Source organism: Pelophylax lessonae, assembly GCF_965119305.1.
Source record: "Pelophylax lessonae genome assembly, chromosome: 5".
In the NCBI taxonomy this organism is placed as follows: domain Eukaryota; kingdom Metazoa; phylum Chordata; class Amphibia; order Anura; family Ranidae; genus Pelophylax; species Pelophylax lessonae.
In genome coordinates, this window is record NC_138772.1 from 64815334 (window position 1) to 64837994 (window position 22661).

The 22661-nt window shown below is 42.6% G+C and overlaps 1 protein-coding gene across 1 annotated transcript in view; it reads right to left on the minus strand.

Annotated features, from left to right (window-relative positions):
* CFAP69 (cilia and flagella associated protein 69) overlaps positions 1-22661 on the minus strand; it is a 104559-nt gene that overhangs the window by 32677 nt on the left and 49221 nt on the right. The window contains exons 8-11 of the mRNA XM_082259192.1: positions 20586-20760; positions 8931-9054; positions 4984-5032; positions 795-916 (exon numbers count right to left, since the gene is read on the minus strand). Coding sequence (XP_082115318.1) covers positions 795-916; positions 4984-5032; positions 8931-9054; positions 20586-20760 — 470 coding nt within the window. The remainder of the gene's footprint in view (positions 1-794; positions 917-4983; positions 5033-8930; positions 9055-20585; positions 20761-22661) is intronic.

Sequence of the window (22661 nt, forward strand, 5' to 3'; positions counted from 1 at the left end):
CCCCACAGCAAGTAGCTTGCTATGGGGCAGCCAAGCCAAGCCAAGCTGCAGCTCCGTGTATCCATTCAGACACATAGACATGGTTTGGCCCCGTCCCCTCCTCCTCCTCAGTGGTTAACTGACTTTGATTGACAGCAGCCAAAGCCAATGGCCTCGCTGCTGTGTCTCAGCCAATCAGGAGGGAGAGTCCCGGAGAGTCGAGGCACTTGTTGACATCGCTGGATTGAGAGGGGACTCAGGTAAGTCTTAGGGGGACTGCTGCATAAAGAAGGCTTTTTATCTTAATGCATAGAAAAAACCTTCTGCCTTTTCAACCAGTTTAACTGTTTCCCAAAACAGTTACATTCAAGGCATGCCGTGCCATAGTTTCTTCGCTCTCAACCAAACTGTCAAGCCATTAAATAACTGGTATCATAACAGATTAGATGTACAGCACCATAGCAACAGTAGATCAGAGGATAAGATGGCAGCTTCCTTGGCTGTAAAGGATAGGGGCGTTTGTTCTGGTTTAAGTAACAGTCACAGGTTTTGTCCCTTTTTCTGTCACTCTGCATTCCTATCAGCATGTTTCTTGTTAGCTTCAGCTAACCAGCTATGTGTGCTGCATCTTCTTTTCCCAGTCTGAGCTCTGCTGTACAGATACTAGAAGAGGCTGATACCAAGTCAAATTCAGGTACTCTGCTTACATTTAAAAATACATTTAATAATGCATTAATGAATACAGAGCTGCAATAATACATGTCTTTTACAAAGCTTTAAAGGCTTTCTGTAAAAGTATATTTACTAAATCTTACTTGAACTGTTGAAAGATCCTTAGCCAACACCACCAGCATGTTGAACAACAGTTTCTTCATCTCAAAGTCTTCATGTTTGTGTAAAAGCTTTAAACTTTTAACCAATGGGTTGTGGCTTTTAACTAGTTCAAAGGAAAGACATTACATGGTAAACACTTTATTTATATTAGTCATATACAGTATCAATATTGCCAAAAATTATTATATATATATATATATATATATATATATATATATATATATATATATATATATATACACTGCTCAAAAGAAGTATATCATCAAGTCAATGAAACTCTTGGGATATTGATCAGGTCAGTTAAGTAGCAGAGGGGGTTGTTAATCCGTTTCAGCTGCTTTGGTGTTAATGAAATAGCAACAGGGGCACTAGATGGGCAACAATGAGACAACCTCCAAAACAGGAATGGTTTTAGAGGTGGAGGCCACTGACATTTTTTTTCCCCATTTATCTTTTCTGACTGTTTTTCACTAGTTTTGCATTTGGCTAGGGTCAGTGTAACTACTGGTAGCATGACGCGATACCTGGACCTTTGCATAGGCAGTCCAACTCCTCCAGGAAGGCACATCAATACGTGCCATTTCCAGAGGGTTTGCTGGGTCTCCCAGCACAGTCTCAAGAGCATTAAGGAGATTCCAGGAGACAGACAGTTACTCTAGGAGAGCTATACAGGGTTCTTAATCCATCAGCAGGACCGGTATTTGCTCTTTTGTGCAAGGAGGAACAGGATGAACACTGCCAGAGCCCTACAAAATGACCTCCAGCAGGCCACTGGTGTGAATGTCTCTGACCAAACAATCAGAAACAGACTTCATGAGGGTGGCCTGAGGGACCGACGTCCTCTAGTGGGCCCTGTGCTCACTGCCCGGCACCATGGAGCTCGATTGGCATTTGCCATTGAACACCAGAATTGGCAGGTCCGCCACTTGCGCCTTGTGCTTTTCATAGATGAGAGCAGGTTCACTCTGAGCACATGTGACAGACGTGAAAGGGTCTGGAGAAACCGTGGACAATGTTTTGCTGCCTGTAACATAGTTCAGCAAGACCGGTTTGGTGGTGGGTCAGTGATGGCCTGGGGAGGCATATCCATGGAGTGACGCACAGACCTCTACAGGCTAGACAATGGCACCCTGACTGCCATTAGGTATCAGGATGAAACCTTGGACCCATTGTTAGACCGTACAATGGTGTAGTGGGGTCCTGGGTTCCTCCTGGTGCACAACAAAGCTCGGCCGCATGTGGCAAGAGTATGCAGTCAGTTCCTGGAGGATTGAGGAGTTAATACCATTGAATGGCCCCCACGCTCACCTGACCTAAATCCAATAGAACACCTCTGGGACATTATGTTTCAGTCCATCCGACGCCGCCCGGTTGCACCTCAGCTTGTTCAGGTGCTCAGTGATGCCCTGGTCCAGATCTGAGAGGAAATACCCCCAGACACCATCTGTCGTCTCATTTGGAGCATGCCCTGACATTGTTAGGCATGCAAACAAACACGTGTGGGTCATACAACTACTGAGTACCTGCCTGCTGCATAATTTTTTCACATTGATTTTTGGGGTGTCTTTGAATTTAGCCCTCTGTAGGTTGATAATTTTCATTTTCCTCAAACGATGTTGCATCCTTTCATTCCTAACACCCAGTCCATATCAGTATAGCTATCCAGCATTAGATTTTCCCCCATCGAGATCTGATGTGTTTTCAAAGTGTTCCTTTTATTCTTTTGAGCAGTGTATATTTATATACAGTATCTCACAAAAGTGAGTACACCCCTCACATTTTTGTAAATATTTTATTATCTTTTAATGTGACAACACTGAAGAAATTACACTTTGCTACAATGTAAAGTAGTGAGTGTACAGCTTGCATAACAGTGTAAATCTGCTGTCCCCTCAAAATAACTCAATTCACAGCCATTAATGTCTAAACCGCTGGCAACAAAAGTGAGTACACCCCTAAGTGAAAGTGTCCAAATTTGGCCCAATTAGCCATTTTCCCTCCCCGGTGTCATGTGACTCGTTAGTGTTACAAGGTCTCAGGTGTGAATGGGGAGCAGGTGTGTTAAATTTGGTGTTATCGCTCTCACTCTCTCATACTGGTCACTGGAAGTGGAACATGGCACCTCATGGCAAATAACTCTCTGAGGTTCTGAAGAAAAGAACTGTTGCTCTACATAAAGATTGCCTAGGCTATAAGAAGATTGCCAAGAAACTGAGCTGCAGCACGGTGACCAAGACCATAAAGCAGTTTTGTAAATTCAATGTTTATTGAAGGTATAGAAAGGATAAAGGTATACAAGTCAACAAAGGCAGTTAATTGAAATACAGCCGAGCATCAAGAAAACAGCATTACATGAGGCGTAAATCAGATAAACATAGCCGTATGCGAAAAATGATAATATATATCGCAGCAGTGTACGTTTCAGGATGGCCGGTCCCAGAGAGAACCACACCCCTACCGGCTTTTGTCACATGGCCGGCATACCGGAGCGTGGAGGGTACCTCACGGGGTCGCCAATCCGAGGAACCACAAGAAGGTAGTAGTGTCACGTATACCTTATAGGAACTGGGGAAACGTAAAGCAGTTTAACAGGCCAGGTTACACTCAGAACAGGCTTCGCCATGGTCAACCAAAGAAGTTGAGTGCATGTGCTCAGAGTCATATCCAGAGGTTGTCTTTGGGAAATAGACGTATGAGTGCTGCCAACATTGCTGCAGAGGTTGAAGGGGTCGGGGTCAGCCTGTAAGTGCTCAGACCATACGCCGCACACTGCATCAAATTGGTCTGCATGGCTGTCATCCCAGAAGGAAGCCTCTTCTAAAGATGATGCACAAGAAAGCCCACAAACAGTTTGCTGAAGACAAGCAGACTAAGAATATGGATTCAACACAGAGGACAAGAGGGCACTCTTTACGTCTAGAGGACAACAGATTTCGTCTTCAAATACGGAAAGGTTTCTTCACTGTAGGAGCTGTGAAAATGTGGAATAGACTCCCTCCAGAGGTGGTTCTGGCTAGCTCAATAGATTGCTTTAAATAAGGCCTGGGTGTACTTAATATAAGTGGATACTAATATTTATAGGTAAGGTTGATCCAGGGAATATCAGATTGCCTCTCGGGGGATCAGGAAGGATTTTTTTTTCCCCTGCTGTAGGAAATTGGATCATGCTTTCCTAGGGCTTTTTCGCCTTCCTCTGGATCAACTGCGGGTATAGGATTGTGCATATGGGATTGTATGTTAGGGTTTTCATTACTGGTTTTTTTTTTTTTTTGGTTGAGCAAGATGGACTTGTGTCTTTTTTCAACCTGACTAACTATGTAACTATGATTACTGGAACCATGTCCTGTGGTCTTAAGAGACCAAGATAAACTTATTTGGTTCAGATGTTGTCAAGCGTGTGTGGCGGAAACGAGGTGAGGAGTACAGTCAAGCATGGTAGAGAGAGTGTCATGGTCTGGGGCTGCATAAAGGAACCATGAACGCCAACTTTTACTGTGACATACTGAAGCAGAGCATGATCCCCTTCGTTCGGAGACTGGGCCCCGCATGGCAGTATTCCAACAGAATAACGACCCCAAACACACCTACAAGATGACCACTCCCTTGCTAAAGAAGCTGAGGGTAAAGGTAATGGACTGGCAAAGCATGTCTCCTGACCTAAACCCTATTGAGCATTTGTGGGGTATCCTCAAACGGAAAGTGGAGTAGCGCAAGGTCTCTAACATCCACCAGCTCTGTGATGTCATCATGGAGTGGAAAAGGACTCCAGTGGCAACCTGTGAAACTCTGGTGAACTCAGGGCCCAAGAGGGTTAAGAAAGTGCTGGAAAATAATGGTGGCCACACAAAATATTAACACTTTGAGCCCAATTTGGACATTTTTTTTGCTAGGGGTGTACTTACTCACTTTTGTTGCCAGCGGTTTAGACATTATTGGCTGTGTGTTGAGTTATTTTGAGGGGACAGCAAATTTACACTGTTATACAAGCTGTACACTCAATACTTTACATTGTAGCAACGTGTAATTTCTTCAGTGTTGTCACATGACAAAATATAATAAAATATTTACAAACATGTGAGGGTGTACTCACTTTTGTGAGATACTACATATATACACACACACTTTATATACATTATATATCACATACATTATTAACAAATGTGTACTCGCCTTCAGAAAAAGTTGCAAACAAGATCAGTTGCTTGGCAAATCCACTTTCCTGAGTATAAAATGCAAAGCATGAATAACATGAAACATTTTTTACCCAAACACACAGTTTTAGTTTTTCAATGCTTGAACTGCTTTTGGATTAAAACCCTTTATTCTCACAAGGGCTCAAAAGGTTTAGGCACTAAAAATAGGGACTATACAGATAAGCATGCTAGTCTTCCCTTGGTGTATACAAAAAAAAAAAACACAAAAAACAATCATTCCTGGAAGGGTTTAAATGTGTGGTGTATGATGTAATTAAATAAGATAACCTTCTCTTACAGGTTAAAAACATATGATACTCTCTCAAAGATCTAGAACTGGTGTCTCTGAATTGTGTCCCTTGGGCTGGTTGTGGCCCTTTGCTTGCCTTTATCTAGCCCTTGGGGCCCTATTCCTTCCAATGATATGAGGCATTGTTCCTTTCATTGACACCAAAGATGGAACACTATTCCTCCTACTGACACCAACAATGGGGTACTATTCCTCCCATTGACACCAGAGATGGGGAACCATTTCTCCTGCTGACACCAATGATGTAATTTTTGTACTTCCTTCTGACAATTAAGCCCATGGCAGTTTACTCTCATTTTCTACTCCCACTGGCCACAGTCCAGTCCCCCTAAAGTTTGAAGGGCAGTAAACTGGCCCTTTGTGTCAAAAGTTTGGAGACCCCTAATCTAGAAGATTGAGCCTCACCAGCACAACATAAGCTCCAGACACAGCTATTTATTGTTCATGGTTTAGGCAACATTTCAGAGCACAAAGTTCCTTCATCAGGCAAACTTTGACAATTTCAGCACAGATCATAGTTCAATATACACAAAGACCCAATCAGAGAGAACCCCCCCAAAAATCCAGTAGCCACTCTCATACAACACAAAACAAACTCATCCAGAATGTGATCACTGTAAGTCTTCAAACCGACCTTCTAAAACTATATAGTACTCCATTTACGACAAACATCTGACAACAGATAGTGTATGGTTGCCATAATAACTACCTTTCAAAGCCACCATCTACCCAGAAGTGATGGAAATACAAGGTTGTGGCTAATGTCACAGTTTGCCTGGTGATGGTGCATAGTGCTCTAAAAAATTGCTTACACTAGGAACAACAAATGGCTTTATCTAGAGCCTTTGATGTGCTGGGGAAGCTTGATATTCTAGATGCCTGACAAGTACGTCATCCGCAGTTCTCACTACAGCACTCAAACCTCTCAGCTGGAGCGCATTGTTCCTTTTCACACAATTAAAAACTTTTACATATGACAATCAATTACAATAAGTTATGTTTAACTGAAAATATTTCTTATTTTCCCATCCTAGACATTTTTTAAATTTAAAGCGGTGTTCCAGCTGTGGAAAAAAATTAAGTCAGCAGCTACAAATACTGTAGCTGCTGACTTTTAATATATAGACGCTTATCTGTCCAGGGAGCCCGCGATGTCAGCCCCCCAGCCGATTTTCGGATCGGTTGCCGGGTGCTGCCGCCGCCATTCACTCTAAGTGAAACCGGCAATGAAGCCTTTCGACTTCCAAGCCAGTTCCCTACTGAGCATGCGCTAAGCGCATTGCGCATTGTCACTGGCTCAGCGGCTGGGGTAGCAAAAAGGGGACGGAACTTCCGAGGGACGGCGCCGCAGGGCTGTCTCCCGGCAGTGGAGAAGGGTACCTGTCAAAAACAGGTACCAATTCCCCCCTCCCCCCTGAAAGAAGCCAAATGTGGCACTGGAGGGGGGGAGGAAGCAGATAAGCGGAAGTTCCACTTTTGGGTGGAACTCCACTTTAATAGACTAGTAAAAACCATATTTAAATATATGCAGCAATTTGCACAAAAACTATTTCTAAAGCGGAATAAAACTAAAATAAAACTAAAAAGATGTTAGAAGGGTAGATAGGTTTTTTTTTTTTGGCATAAAAAACACGCAAAGTCTGTACTGTCAATAAACTTCTTTCTCATGCTCCTAGCAGGTTCTTATTTTGTGTTCTAAAGGAAAACACCTTAGAAGGTTTGTGTGTCATAATGTGCAAATACAGTATGTTGTACATACTGTACTTGCTCATTATAACAAGATCCCAACCACTCCAAAAGCAGTTAAGTTCCACTTTAGGAGAAACATGGTGGCTGCCATTGCTTACTTCTAATACTGCATGCTAGCAGATTAGCTCTCATGCTTATCCTCTTCATTCTATTCTTAAAGTCAGTAACCCAGATAGATAGAAGATATGCAGATAAGAACTTTAGGTTATTTTTTGACTTTCCTGATGTACATACTTTTTCTAGGTCAACCACTCAGAAAGTATTGGAGCCACAGGGTCAGCATAACTGATAGGCCAGCCCTCAAATTTTCCACTCACCTGCTTGCATTTTGCGAGTGGAAAATTATTGAGGTCGAGTGTGGGGCTGCCTCAGGAGCTGTTCTCCCAGCGATCGCCCAGGGGAAGAGAGAGGAAGAGGAAAGCCGGCCGGATAATCACAGAGCGGGGATCGCCCCGCTGTAACAGCTTTCATTTGAATTGCCAGGCGCTCACCGACACACACAGCACCATCTTCTGGCCCAGCTCCTTTGATAGACAGAAGAACAGTCCAATGCCAGGATGTGGGACGTCTATCATAGAAGCTGATCCAAGAGGCGGGACTGTGAGTGATGGCGAGCGCCCGGCAATTCAAATCAAAGCTGTTACAGCAGGGCGATCCCTGCTCTGTGATTATCTGGCTGGCTTTCCTCTTCCTCTCTCTTCCCCTGCACTGCTCAGGTTGCATTGATGGGCACAGGTGAGGCTGCATTGACAGGCACAGGTGAGGATGCATTGATGGTCACAGGTGAGGCTGCATTGATGGGCACAAGTGAGGTTACATTGATGGGCACAGGTGGGGCTGCATTGAGGGGCACAGGTGAGGCTGCATTGATGGGCACAAATGAGGCTCAACTGATGGGCACTGATCAGGCTGCATTGATAGACACAGGTGATGTTGCAATGATGGATACTGGTGAGGCTGCATTGATGGACACTGGTCAGGCTGTATTGATGGGCACTGGTGAGGCTGCATTGAAGGGCATTGGTGAGGCTGCATTGAAGGGCATTGGTGAGGCTGCACTGATGGGCACTGGCAAGGCTGCACTGATGAGCACTGGTGAGGTTTCACTGATGGGCACTGATGAGACAACACTGATAAGCTTCACTGATTGGCTACATTGATGGGCACTGATGAGGCTGCAGTGATGGGCACAGATAAAGTTGTTATTAATATTTTTTTGTAACTTCTGCATTCATGCAAAAACATTTAAAAGTGTCATTTTATGAGATAATTTATGAGGGAATGTTTAGGGGCAGAATTAGGGACAGGGTAGGGGTTGGGTGTGGCAACTAGTGGCGAGTAACCCTTAAGGCCTGGCTAGTAGCTAAGGACTTGAAATTTTGAGCTCTGTGATAGGCAACTATAGTGGTCAGCAATGGCAGACAAATATTTCTCTTTGAGAAGCATATTAAAGTTGGCCCACCCAACCACTATCCCTCAAACAATAATGGTGTCCTTTACTGGTCACTAAGCCATTCCCAGTGGACCAGGGGCTGTTTGACTACAGATCAGCTGCAAAGGAAGGGGTTGTACAGACAAGCAAATGTGCATGCAAATGAAAGAATTAATAATGTAATAAGGTTTCCAAACAATATCTGGGTTAAATGTGGATACTAAATGTAGGCTCTAGATATTAAAAGGGTCTAAATGCCGAAAACCAGTGTACAGATCATATGTTCTACATCAGTTCACATATTAGGTTACTATGGAGGCCGTGCAGTAGACATGGAAAGAAAGACAGGACAAGACACAGAGGGTTAATAAAAAAAAGGAGATGGGGAAGTGCCACGTTTTAATACTTTGTGCTATATGTACATTTTACTTACAACCAGTGGAGAGCAATTGTTCTCTGCGATCAATGTAGCAATCACCAAAAGATCATTTCGCAGCTGCCGGTCATAATGTCTGTAGCCATTGGTGAGTAGACGTACAAAGGAGTCCTTAAGTGCGCTGAAAACAGACACAATAGGCCTCATTTATCAATAACAGGAATTGTACTTATTGTCCATAACAGCCAATCAAGATCCTTCTTTTCTCCCACATATACTGCACTGGGAGAAGGGAGAATTAGGCTGGTTATGATGAGCAACAACAGAAGTTTTTCTCTCATATACTATGATGGATAAGCTTGGTTCGATCAGGCAGTGCACAAATGTATATTTTATAATAATAACTTTTAGGTATTTATGCATAGTTATTATTGTTTGCTACTGTTTTTGTCAGTGTGCAGCTTTGCGGATGTAAGTAGTAGGGATCGACCGATTATCGGCAAAGCCGATATATTGAGGGCCGATATGCACTTTATATAAACAGTAGAACAGTGCAGCGCTCTAAAAATAAAAACACAATGGAATAAAATCGCAGCTAAAATCGCAGATAAAACACAAAAGCAAAGTCCATCTATAAGAGCCAGATCAGAGGTCGGGTAAGAAGTAGTAGGTGTAATAGTCCTTATAAGGTGCAAAGATTTCTAATGAATTCCCGAGGAGCCAGGTGCAGATAGCAGAAGACACACACACTCCCTCCACCTTCCAGAGTGGCCTCTCACCTTATTAAGGTTTTACACGGGCATTGTAAACATAGACACATCACCAACTCCAACCTCTTGACGATCCTTCCGGTTATCAATGAAGGAAAACAATCTGTAGTAAGCATGAACCTACACAGCTTCGTACTGCACACTCCTGGATGTCTCTCCGATGACAGGGTATTAAAAGGAAAAAAAACGCCAGGATAGTGTAATACTGATTTTTAATATGATTAAAAACTTCACAAAGTGGCCTCTTACTTGTTAAAGATGGACATCAGGCATATAACAATAGAAGGACCGGGACAGCGGGACTCGCTCGGTGTCACTCGGTCTCCTCCGTGCCAGCGGGTGACGTCAGACGCTCGACTCCTCCTCCCTCCGCACGCGTATCGCCTCCGTGGGTGGAGGCTTCGTCAGCGATGAAGAGGATTGGTCCAACGTCACCTTATTAATAATCCTCCCCTTAATCTGATTGGCCAGTCCTTCTACAACGTTCCCATGGATACCCTAATGCCGGAACTAGAGGGAAATCCCAGCTCAGACTTCAGACAATCCCGAGTATGGCTATAAACAAGATGAGAGGAAACTTAACCCCTTCTCCACCTTCGGGCAGCTTAATACGCTCCCCAAAGCCAATTATTAACAGGATCAGGATGGATAGCACTCAATTGATGTGCTTAATTAAGAGTAAAAAATAATAAATAATACAACAGCGTATGACGCCGTATACCCGTTGGCACGGAAGATACATAAAGAATATATACATCATAAATATACATGTTAAGAACGATAAAAACTTTAAACATGATAATACAACTACTTAGAACACTGCACATGTAGCTATATAAATAAAAATAGAAATGGACATAAACGAATAATTTATCGATCAGAAATAAAACAATTCAAATCAAAATCCGTGTTCAGACCCCGGGGTACGGCAACTTTCATTTCGTAAATCCAAAAGGATTCCCTTTTACTTAATTGGCGAATGTAGTTGCCGCCCCTCCAGTGCTTTTTAACTTTTTCAATGCCCCAGAAATTCATATCCTTGGGGTCTTTGTTATGGAAGTTTTTGAAATGCTGGTACAGAAAATGGGGGGATTTTCCCTTTCTAATGCACCTAACATGTTCAGCAAGTCTTACTTGGAGGGCTCTTGAGGTCCTACCGACGTACTGTAGTCCACAACTACATTCGATCACATACACAACCCCAGTAGTCGCACAGGTAATAAGGTCATTGATCTTATACTCTCTACCTGTCGCCTGAGCCACGAAATCCTTCCTGCGTTTCACATTCTTTTTCGCAGAACGGCACACTATGCATTTGCCACATGCATAAAAACCTTTCAGGAAAGCAAACAATTTATTATGTGCCTCCACTGGGGGATCTACTACTCCTGGGGCTAAAATATTCCTCAAAGTAGGTGCCCGTTTATAAACAAAACGTGGTCTGGCTGGGAGATGGTCACATAGTACTCGGTCTTGCATCAAAATGGGCCAATGTTTGTTAAAAATACTTTCAATTTTTTTGTATTGAATATTGTAATCTAAAACAATCCTTACATCACCTTTTGGTGCTTCTCGTTTGGGGCCACTAGTTAACAGCGTGTTACGGTCAATCTCTTTGACACTTGAGAGGTCCTTAGATAGTCTCTCTTTATTGTAACCTTTCTGTAAAAACCTTTCAGATAAGACATTGGCCTGTTCCATATAGTCAACTTCTGAGGGACTTAAGTTTGCTCCAGCACGTAACCTGAACAAATTTCAAACATATGTCAATATTCAGAAATTTGTTAGGACAATTAACGTGAAAAAATATTGCTTATCCAACCCTATCCTTAAGAATACAACTAATACAGATTCCTCTGCACTAACTAGTTCATCGAGCACAGTTATGCCCAGTTCCAATTTGCGGAATAAATCAGTATTCAATCCTCTTAATAAAAACAATAAATTTATTGATGTCTTCAAAAATATGGTCCGTAAGGACCTGGAAAGTTTGAAGGTTAAAAGGATATCGGACCCACAATATATTAAAGCAGGTATAAAATCTCTTGAAGATAACAAAGGAATTGTGATCAGACCTGCCGATAAAGGTGGAGGTCTGGTAGTACTGAGTCTGGAATATTATAAAGAGGAGATGAACCGCTTATTGGCAGATAGCGATACATATGAACTATTAAGGAGTGACCCCTCTTTGAAATTCAAAGGGGAACTGAGCAAATTAATAGAGTCAGGCAAACATAAGGGAGTCCTCAACAAGAAAGAGTCACTTTATTTGGATCCACTTTTCTGTAGAACTCCGATTATTTATTGTCTACCGAAGGTGCACAAAGACAGGGAACGCCCACCGGGAAGACCGATTGTCAACGGTATTGATTCCGTGACATCCCGGTTGGGCCAATTTGTCGATGTGCACCTTCAACCATTAGTAGTGTCTACAGAAGCCTACTTGAAAGACACTAAGCACATTATCCAGCTTCTGCAAGATGTGCCCTGCGCTTCTAATTCTATTTTAGTTACAGCGGACGTAGGTTCGCTGTATACTATCATAGACCATGAAGAAGCAGAGGCAGCAGTCAAGTGGGCATTTGCAACATCTAACCTTCCGAGGAAACTTAGGAGTTTTCTCCTAAGTAGTTTATTCTTTTGCCTCTCAAGAAATTATTTCTGGTATGGCAATAACTATTATCTCCAGAAAAGAGGTGTGGCCATGGGCGCCCGTTTCGCTCCCAGTGTGGCCAACCTATTTATGGCCCACTGGGAGGAGGAGGTGGTGTTTCATGACCGTCCCCCCGAACTGGTGTGCTATAAAAGGTACATCGATGACGTGTTCTTTGTGTGGAACGGTGAAATGGACCACCTTGAGACATTTATGAGTAAATTAAATAATAATAACAAAAACATAGTACTCACATGGACCACTAGTACTACCAGTGTAGTTTTTCTGGATCTGGTCATCTCAAAGGGAACCAGAGGGTTCATGACTAGTAACCACTTCAAACCAACTGACAGAAATGCATACATCCCTCTCGACAGCTGCCATCATGCCTCTTGGCTCTGTAACATTCCGAAAGGACAGTTTGTCAGGCTAAGACGCAATTGTTCCTCAGAAGTTGACTATATGGAACAGGCCAATGTCTTATCTGAAAGGTTTTTACAGAAAGGTTACAATAAAGAGAGACTATCTAAGGACCTCTCAAGTGTCAAAGAGATTGACCGTAACACGCTGTTAACTAGTGGCCCCAAACGAGAAGCACCAAAAGGTGATGTAAGGATTGTTTTAGATTACAATATTCAATACAAAAAAATTGAAAGTATTTTTAACAAACATTGGCCCATTTTGATGCAAGACCGAGTACTATGTGACCATCTCCCAGCCAGACCACGTTTTGTTTATAAACGGGCACCTACTTTGAGGAATATTTTAGCCCCAGGAGTAGTAGATCCCCCAGTGGAGGCACATAATAAATTGTTTGCTTTCCTGAAAGGTTTTTATGCATGTGGCAAATGCATAGTGTGCCGTTCTGCGAAAAAGAATGTGAAACGCAGGAAGGATTTCGTGGCTCAGGCGACAGGTAGAGAGTATAAGATCAATGACCTTATTACCTGTGCGACTACTGGGGTTGTGTATGTGATCGAATGTAGTTGTGGACTACAGTACGTCGGTAGGACCTCAAGAGCCCTCCAAGTAAGACTTGCTGAACATGTTAGGTGCATTAGAAAGGGAAAATCCCCCCATTTTCTGTACCAGCATTTCAAAAACTTCCATAACAAAGACCCCAAGGATATGAATTTCTGGGGCATTGAAAAAGTTAAAAAGCACTGGAGGGGCGGCAACTACATTCGCCAATTAAGTAAAAGGGAATCCTTTTGGATTTACGAAATGAAAGTTGCCGTACCCCGGGGTCTGAACACGGATTTTGATTTGAATTGTTTTATTTCTGATCGATAAATTATTCGTTTATGTCCATTTCTATTTTTATTTATATAGCTACATGTGCAGTGTTCTAAGTAGTTGTATTATCATGTTTAAAGTTTTTATCGTTCTTAACATGTATATTTATGATGTATATATTCTTTATGTATCTTCCGTGCCAACGGGTATACGGCGTCATACGCTGTTGTATTATTTATTATTTTTTACTCTTAATTAAGCACATCAATTGAGTGCTATCCATCCTGATCCTGTTAATAATTGGCTTTGGGGAGCGTATTAAGCTGCCCGAAGGTGGAGAAGGGGTTAAGTTTCCTCTCATCTTGTTTATAGCCATACTCGGGATTGTCTGAAGTCTGAGCTGGGATTTCCCTCTAGTTCCGGCATTAGGGTATCCATGGGAACGTTGTAGAAGGACTGGCCAATCAGATTAAGGGGAGGATTATTAATAAGGTGACGTTGGACCAATCCTCTTCATCGCTGACGAAGCCTCCACCCACGGAGGCGATACGCGTGCGGAGGGAGGAGGAGTCGAGCGTCTGACGTCACCCGCTGGCACGGAGGAGACCGAGTGACACCGAGCGAGTCCCGCTGTCCCGGTCCTTCTATTGTTATATGCCTGATGTCCATCTTTAACAAGTAAGAGGCCACTTTGTGAAGTTTTTAATCATATTAAAAATCAGTATTACACTATCCTGGCGTTTTTTTTCCTTTTAATACCCTGTCATCGGAGAGACATCCAGGAGTGTGCAGTACGAAGCTGTGTAGGTTCATGCTTACTACAGATTGTTTTCCTTCATTGATAACCGGAAGGATCGTCAAGAGGTTGGAGTTGGTGATGTGTCTATGTTTACAATGCCCGTGTAAAACCTTAATAAGGTGAGAGGCCACTCTGGAAGGTGGAGGGAGTGTGTGTGTCTTCTGCTATCTGCACCTGGCTCCTCGGGAATTCATTAGAAATCTTTGCACCTTATAAGGACTATTACACCTACTACTTCTTACCCGACCTCTGATCTGGCTCTTATAGATGGACTTTGCTTTTGTGTTTTATCTGCGATTTTAGCTGCGATTTTATTCCATTGTGTTTTTATTTTTAGAGCGCTGCACTGTTCTACTGTTTATATTTTTGCTACCCAGGTTTCGTTTCTGTGCCTGTTTTTAGTGTCCAGCTGCTATCTGATAGGGTTGAGCGCTGATATTTCTTACCATTTGTTTATTCCGATATGCACTTTCCCCGATATATCGGAATCGGCCACCAAGGTGACTGATATTGCTGATATTTCGGAAAAAGTGCTTGTACCGGAGTGATGCCTGCAGCTAGAGGCATCACCCCGGCACCGGCGTCCATAGCCGACGGTCGGCTGTCTTGTAATGACACCCGATGCAGCTGAGAAGCCGCTCGGCTGTCATTACAAGGAGCGGGAGGGACGTTCCCCCCCGTCCCACCGGGAGACCCGGGCAACCAGCCTGCACGGCCGCCAAAGGCCCGATCAAAGCCCATGCAAAAACCCGGAAGTGATGTCATGACTGGCGCCAGATTCAAAAATATGACAGCATTCAAAACAGCCAAACTTGGCGTTTTGAATGCTTTTAAGTGCAGAGGAGGGATTTGGGGTCTTTTAGACCCCCAGATCCCTCTACAAGAGTACCTGTCAAAGAAAAAAAAAACAAAACATTTTTTTTTCTAAATGTACGAAAATACCGATATGCGATGATCAAAATATCGGTATCGGTAATGAAAAACCGATATCGGTCGATCACTTGTTAGTAGTCCTAGCCTACAGTGCTGGCTTCCTGGCTTTAATACCCTCCAGGGACATTTACCTGAGTGGAGTTCTTCAATTCCACTATCTACATACCTTCCCAGTAGTCAAACTAAAATGTGCATGTGCGTGCTTGGATGACTGTGTTAGTGACATTAGATTGAAAGCTTTGAGGAAAAGACCGATCTGTAAAACACTGTATGTGCATGTCAGTTTCATGCAGTGCAGGAAAATGTAGCACAGTACTTTCCATATACTGTACTAAATGACTAGTCAATCTAGTTTTCATTGCCCCCTGGATGCCTGTGTGGACTAAGCCAAGCATGATTTAAAGTGACACTAAACACATTCTGTTTAATTTTCATTGTCCCTTCTATTTCTGTATGTGGCTGATGGCACTGTAAATATTTTAATAAAAAAAAAAAAACGCTCATTAAAATACCTTTTTTCCTAATCTATATACAACTGTCACATGACTCAGATCTCTCCCAGCCTGTCTACAGGGAACGATAACCAGGAGGAGTTTCTAGTCCTCTGCTGCTGGTCACACGTTAAAAAAACAAAACAAAAGCAAAAAACAAAAACAAAAACAGAAAAAAAAAAAACAGCCTTTGGAATATCAATAAACTGTTTTAAATTGTCATACAAATATATATTTGAAATCACATCTTTATTATTTTTTGACAATAACATGGTGTGGGTGGATTTCTGTCAGGCTGTGTCACTCCCCTCCAGTCTGTCTTAGAAAAAAAAGGAGACGAAGCTTCCATTAATCTACATGTAATATCCCTCTCCCATTGTATTTAGCTGGTTAGTAGGCATGGAGGAGAAGGGAGGGAGTGGGCTGTAATTTACTACTGTGTATATGCCCACATGTGACTCTATAGTCACATGGGCTGCTAAGATGCTATAGGGAGGAAATGCTCAGCATAGAAACTCACTGAAAACTAAGCATGTGCAGAGTATGCAACCACAGCTGCAAAATCCCTAGCTGAATTTGGGACATAGACAGAAGGTGGATATAGAAAGCAGCAGGATCAACAAGTTTTTTTGCAGAATGCAAAAAACAAATCTATTTGTGTGCAGGGCATCTCTATTCATGCTCTCAGTAGCAGTGCAGTATCCATTTGCTTAACCTGATGTGTCAGTGGAGCTGAGGTTGTTCTCAGATTCGAGGCAGAAGAACAGAGAATCAAATGTGGCTCCTGCAGGGGTAGCATGACACACCATTGGAAAAATGTTGTTATATCTGTGTGATAAGTGCAAAAAAAATGTTGATCTTGTCAGAAATGCCGAGCTATCTGTAACGTCATAATATGGACATATTTAGTTTCCTCAGATAATTTGTAGCATTTCAAGTCCAGACACCCCTATGTCAGACCATATGTGGAACCACTGGCACCCCTTTTCCCTCCTAGGTGAAACAGTTATCAGAAACCTGCCATATTTATATATGTTTTGAAGCTAATTTTACACCGGGCCATAATATGGACGTTAGCAGTCTGTAAACAGTAGATATTCAGAGGTGTGAATACTTATGGAAAATGTTATCAGAGACAAAGGCAATTAAAGTTGAGACCTCCCAGCAACCACCCCTCAGACGCTTAATTGGTCAGATGGCCTCTGTCAACACCAGTTTGATGCCAAATAAAAAAGGAATGTCAGGACAGTTTGACAGTTCTCATGTACCATCAAATCAGGAACATCTGTCAAGTTTGAGAACCGATAATACCTGCCTCATCGACTGAACTCTGATAACACCCAGGACACTGCAAGTATCCTCCCTTCTCAACTCTGTCTTTTTTTCTCTGTTGCTGTATTATGTCTTTATTTCTTTGAAACATCCTTTTTTCTGTAAACCCTTTATTTGCACCCATTTTGACCTTTTTTTATCATTAAACCTTATTCTGAGAAGTGTTAAAACTGTTTTTAAGGCTCTTTTAATGCAAACTAAAAATGAGTCTGTCTCTTGAACAACGCTACTGTATACAATGAATCTCTTAATATACCTGTCTGTGGTGACGGTGTGTGCTACAGAGGTTTATTCTAAAATCATAATTGGTATTGCTAAAATTATCAGTTTCCGCCACTCTATTAAAAGGCGGTGGTGGTAGCTAAAAGGTTAATTGTTTAATTAATGTAGCCCAGTGACAATCGCTCTTAGGTTGCTGGCACCTACATTGTGGTCCCACAAGCTGGGAAATCCATGTGTGGATTGCAACTGAGAGTGGCATTGTTTTGTAAGTGACAGCGAGGTGTGAGATTGGCCAGTCCTTTGTCACGAGTTAGTGAGGAGGGCAGGGATCTGATACCCGCTTTCTTCACACTGTTCTGTGCACACTTCCGATGTTATCTCAAAGGACCCTCCTATTTCTTAATTTGGAGTACAGAATGATCACTCTTTATGTTGTAAACATCTGAGAGTTGGACAGTTAAACAGTTTTGCAAAATAAAATGGGCAGGGCTTACAATTACAATTTTTTGGACATTACAAGCCTGTCATCACTGACCTGAAAGGAGCATGCAGGTAGGGAGTTCCAATTTTACTGGCTGTATTCTTGTACCAATTACAAAATCTCTGTGTGAACTAGCTGATGTTTCCCAACCCCCAATAACAAGGAGTAAGGAAGGTGTTAACTGTGTGCATCAATTTAGTCCATTAGGAAGGTAGCAGGTAGGGATGCACCGAAATGAAAATTTTGGGGCCGAAACCGAAAATGCAGGATGCCCTTGGCCGAAAACCGAAACCGAAAATGACTTTTTTCCCCAAATTATTTTAAAATAGATAGAACAGGGGCATACACCAAAAACAGGCAGCGACGTACACCTGTCGCAGCCACCCTGTCACGGTATATGTACTGTGATGGGTTGGCAAGAGGTTAATTTAATTACCAATGGTATTTGTATTATGCAGCATGAGGGGGTTAATGTATTGCCACTGCTGGTCACTCATCTATTAGTGATCGACCAGTGGCAGTTAATTAATCCCTTTGTGCTGCATTAGTGCAACCAGTATCAGTGTTAATTAACACTGGTTGCACTGATACTGGTTGCACTAATGCAGCATAAAGGGGTTAATTAACTGCCACTTGTCGGTCACTAATGCATCAGTGACCAGCAGTGGCAATACATTAACCCCCTCATGCTCCATAATACTAATACCATTGCTAAGCTGCCTCAGCTAACCCCCCCCCCCCCCCCACTGCCTCAGCGTCCCCCTCTGCCTCAGCGTTCCTCCCCATCCCAACGATTCAATCTCCATACTTCTCACTCTGCTGAGTGCTCCTCGGGTGTACTTCATTCAAAAGAAGTGCCTCTGGCCGGCCGCCCGCCTCCCGGTGATGTCACTACTACTACGATCTGTGCATGAATGAAGTGACACACCGGGCGGGCGGGCGAGCGGCCGCTAATACGGTAGCTGTAACTATGTGAGCTTCACTTCCCTGTCTGCGGGACGATGAGCATGAATGAACGGACACACCGGGCGGGAAGGCGGGGGAGCGGCTGCTAATAGCTATAACTATGTGAGAACTTCACTTTCCTGTCAGAGGAGATACCCGCATGACAGGGAAGTGAAGCTCACATAGTTATAGCTATTAGCGGCCACTCCCCCCGCCCTCCCGCCCGGTGTGTCACTTCATTCATACACAGATCATAGTAGTACGGACATCATTGAGAGGCGGGCGGCCGGCCAGAGGCGGGACTTTTTAAACCTGCGCTGCGCCCACCTCCTTTCTCGTGGCGGCCATTAATTTCGGCATGTTTAACCCATTATCGGCCGAAATGGGATAGGCCCATTTTCGGCTGATAATTTCGGTGGCCGAAATTTCGGTGCATCCCTAGTAGCAGGAGAAACATTGGCTGGTCTGAGTGGTACAGCTAATAGACAGATGCCTGTCCACCCATCGTTCTTAGGGAGACATCTGCCTGTTTATGGTTAGCATTTTATAGAAACCATACGGCAGAGTGCTCTAGCCGATTCATGTAATATCCAAGTAGATGGTAACATTAATAATTTTGAATCTAAACAAATTATCTGCAGATTTGGCCTAACAATGTATATAGTCAATAAAGAAAGCTCTCGCGTGCAAAACAACAAAATTATGTGAATATTAATCAATCAAATATGTCAAATAAGGTGATTAAATATGATAATAATCACCCAAAAAGTGCTGCAGTTTAAAAATGTAAAAATAATTATAATAGTGAATATATAATCCCACTAGCCGCGCAGAGCATACAATCACTGTATGCGTGAAGTGAAACAAAGATAAATAAATAAAAGTAAATTCTCTCAAAATCAATGTGACATGTCATAAAATCCAAATTAGGGCACATGAATAAACAAATAGTCCACATCCAGTCTGCTGTGCTTCAGGTGAAATTATAATACTAAATAGATATCAGATAATAATAAGTGATCAGATGATGTGAGTCCCGTGCTGCATAAAGGGTCCCCGAAGAATCCACCATCTCTGTGATTCCACACCCCTCAGCTAGGCAACTCACCCCACAATATTGCTCACCATCTTCATGGTTAGGGCCGAAAGCGCAGTAAAACACACATTGCAATCCCAATGATCCACCTCAGGTTACTCTTACGAGTCACCTTTTCCTCTCCCATAACTCTGGCAGCATGGCTGTATATAACGTATATATAGTCAGATTATCAACCCATCTATAGGATTGTAATCTGCCCCCCTCTGTTATTAACCTGGTCAGATTTTGTTTCAGGCCGGATTGTCATATTAATAAGGTTTACTATAGCCGACCATTCATGGACTGAAATCTGGCCGAATTTCATTCCGTCTATGGGCAGGCTGGAAGTTCATACATTGATTGACTTCAGTACAACCAGCCTGTCAATATTTTTTCACCCGATCACTGACAGCAGCTATAGCTGGCAGCAGTGATCATTGTATTCTGCCAGTGGGGACGGCTCCCCACGCAGAACACGATAGCGCTGCAGGAGGGATTCCCCCATCAACACTGTCTTGATGAGGGATATAAGCAATTATCTTTCCTTTAATCACAGGTTGAAATAAAATGTTATTATGGTTTGTTTAACTGCCATGTAATATACAAGGGGCTACCCAATCAATCCATTCCATCCAATCAGGTAGACTCTCACTCCGCACAGTTGTGTTGATCTGACAGATATAACCTGTAACAAGATCTGACCGAAAAGATTTAAAATTTCCAACATGAAAAGGAAAGGGACTGAATGTGTTATAATGATAAATGTCCTTACTAGATACATTCTATGTTACTGAGCTGATTAATGATTTCTTCTTTAGGTCCAAGTTCCAGCAGATTCCAAAGAATCTCAGAAGAGCGAAAGAGAACCTGTCCAGAGGGGTCGGGGTCATTGAGTCGGGAACAGATCCGGTAGGCAGCTTGAGCTTTGGCCATAAGCTTACAGTTCTCTACAAAAGAAAAGTATTGTAAGTGTTTCATATAGGTTTCCAGTGTCACAGGTCCACTTTAAGATGTTAGATACCTGAACTAGTAGCTTGCTGTGTCTCAGTATTGTTATGAACTTTTTTATTGGTACAGAAGGGATTGTAGACACCAAACACGAGCATATAAAATTGCTTGTCCTTCCATGATGTCATTGTTCTTGTAATCACTTTACATGCATACAAAATGGCTGAATCTATTATGTTAGTGAACTGAAAGGTTGTAGCCACTGCTGTGTGATGTTGTCTCCTGAAATTGATTTGGAAAGGAGTGGCTCAAGAAGAAGCACATTAAGCCTACCTCCCAGCTTTATGAGATGGGAAGGAGGGACACCTATTAGCAAAAGTATGTAGGCATAGGACACACACCCTGCTATGCCCCCTTAAAGGAGAATTATACAAAAAAAAGATTAGTTAAACCCACAACTGCTTTTTTCACCACTATTATTCCTTTATATTGGCTTTTGACACTTACAAATGCAGCAATTTAGAAATTGGATGAAAGGTTTAGCACTGTGAAACACTTTTTAAAAGATAAAAAGTGCATTTTATATACAACTATATAGATCAGATCAAAATAAGGGACAAATGAGGAGGAAAGAGGGACAGAGGGACTTTGTTCTGAACGAGGGACAGTCCCTCGAAATCAGGGACAGTTGGGAGCTATACATTAAGGTCATGGAGTGGCCTAGCCAATCTCCAGACCTTAATCTTATAAAACATTTATGGAGGGAGCTGAAACTTCGAATTGCCAAGCAACAGTTAAGAAACCTTAAGGATTTAGAGAAGATCTGTAAAGAAGAATGGACCAAAATCCCTCCTGAGATGTGTGCAAACCTGGTCACCAACTACAAGAAATGTCATACCTCTGTGCTTGCCTACAAGGGTTTCTCCATCAAGTACTAAGTCATCTTTTGCTTGGGGATCAAATACTTATTTTACTATTTTACTAAACTGCAACTGAATTTATAACATTTATATCATGTGTTTTTTCTAGATTTTTGGTTGATCTTCTTTCTTAATGATTTGAAATACACCTATGATAAAAATTACAGATGCTTAATTTTTTTGTAAGTGGGCAAACTTACAAAATCTGCAGGGCTCGAATAATTACTTTCACCACTGTATAATCATCTCTGCCTTTTAATGATCAGTTGTCACCTGCACACTTTGAGTGAAATTAGGAAAGCCATTCCACTATGCCAGGGATCCTCAAACTACTGCCCTCCAGCTGTTGCAGAACTACACATCCCATGAGGCATTGTAAAACTCTGACATTCACAGACATGACTAGGCATGATGGGAATTGTAGTTCCTGAACAACTTGAGGGTCATAGTTTGAAGACGCCTGCACTATGCCAACAAAGGATTCAATCTATAGTTTGTTCCTCGTCCACACACATAGTTTTGGCCACATCACAATGGCATAATAATGCAGTGTCAGAATCACAGTATTGATCTCCGCACTATGCCAACAAAGGATTCAGTCTATAGTTTGTTCCCTCGTCCACGCACATAGTTTGGACCGCATCACAATGGCATAATAATGCGGTGTCAGAATAATGGTATTGATCTCCTCACTGGGTGTCGGACAGTTCCCATGTCTTCATGTTTATTTGCTTCACCTCTCCTTATCTTCATGTTTATTGGTTTTACCAGCATTTTTAACCGGTTGCCGACCGCCGCACGACTATATACTGCGGCGGTCAGCCCCGGCCAGGCAGAGTGACGTATGGATACGTCACTCGCCTGTCACTGACTTGCGAGCCAATTGCGGGCGGGCGCGCGCCCGCCGCGGCTCGTTCACAGACAAGTCAGTGCGTGTGACCGGCGGACTCGATGTCCGCCGGTCACACTACGATCGCTCC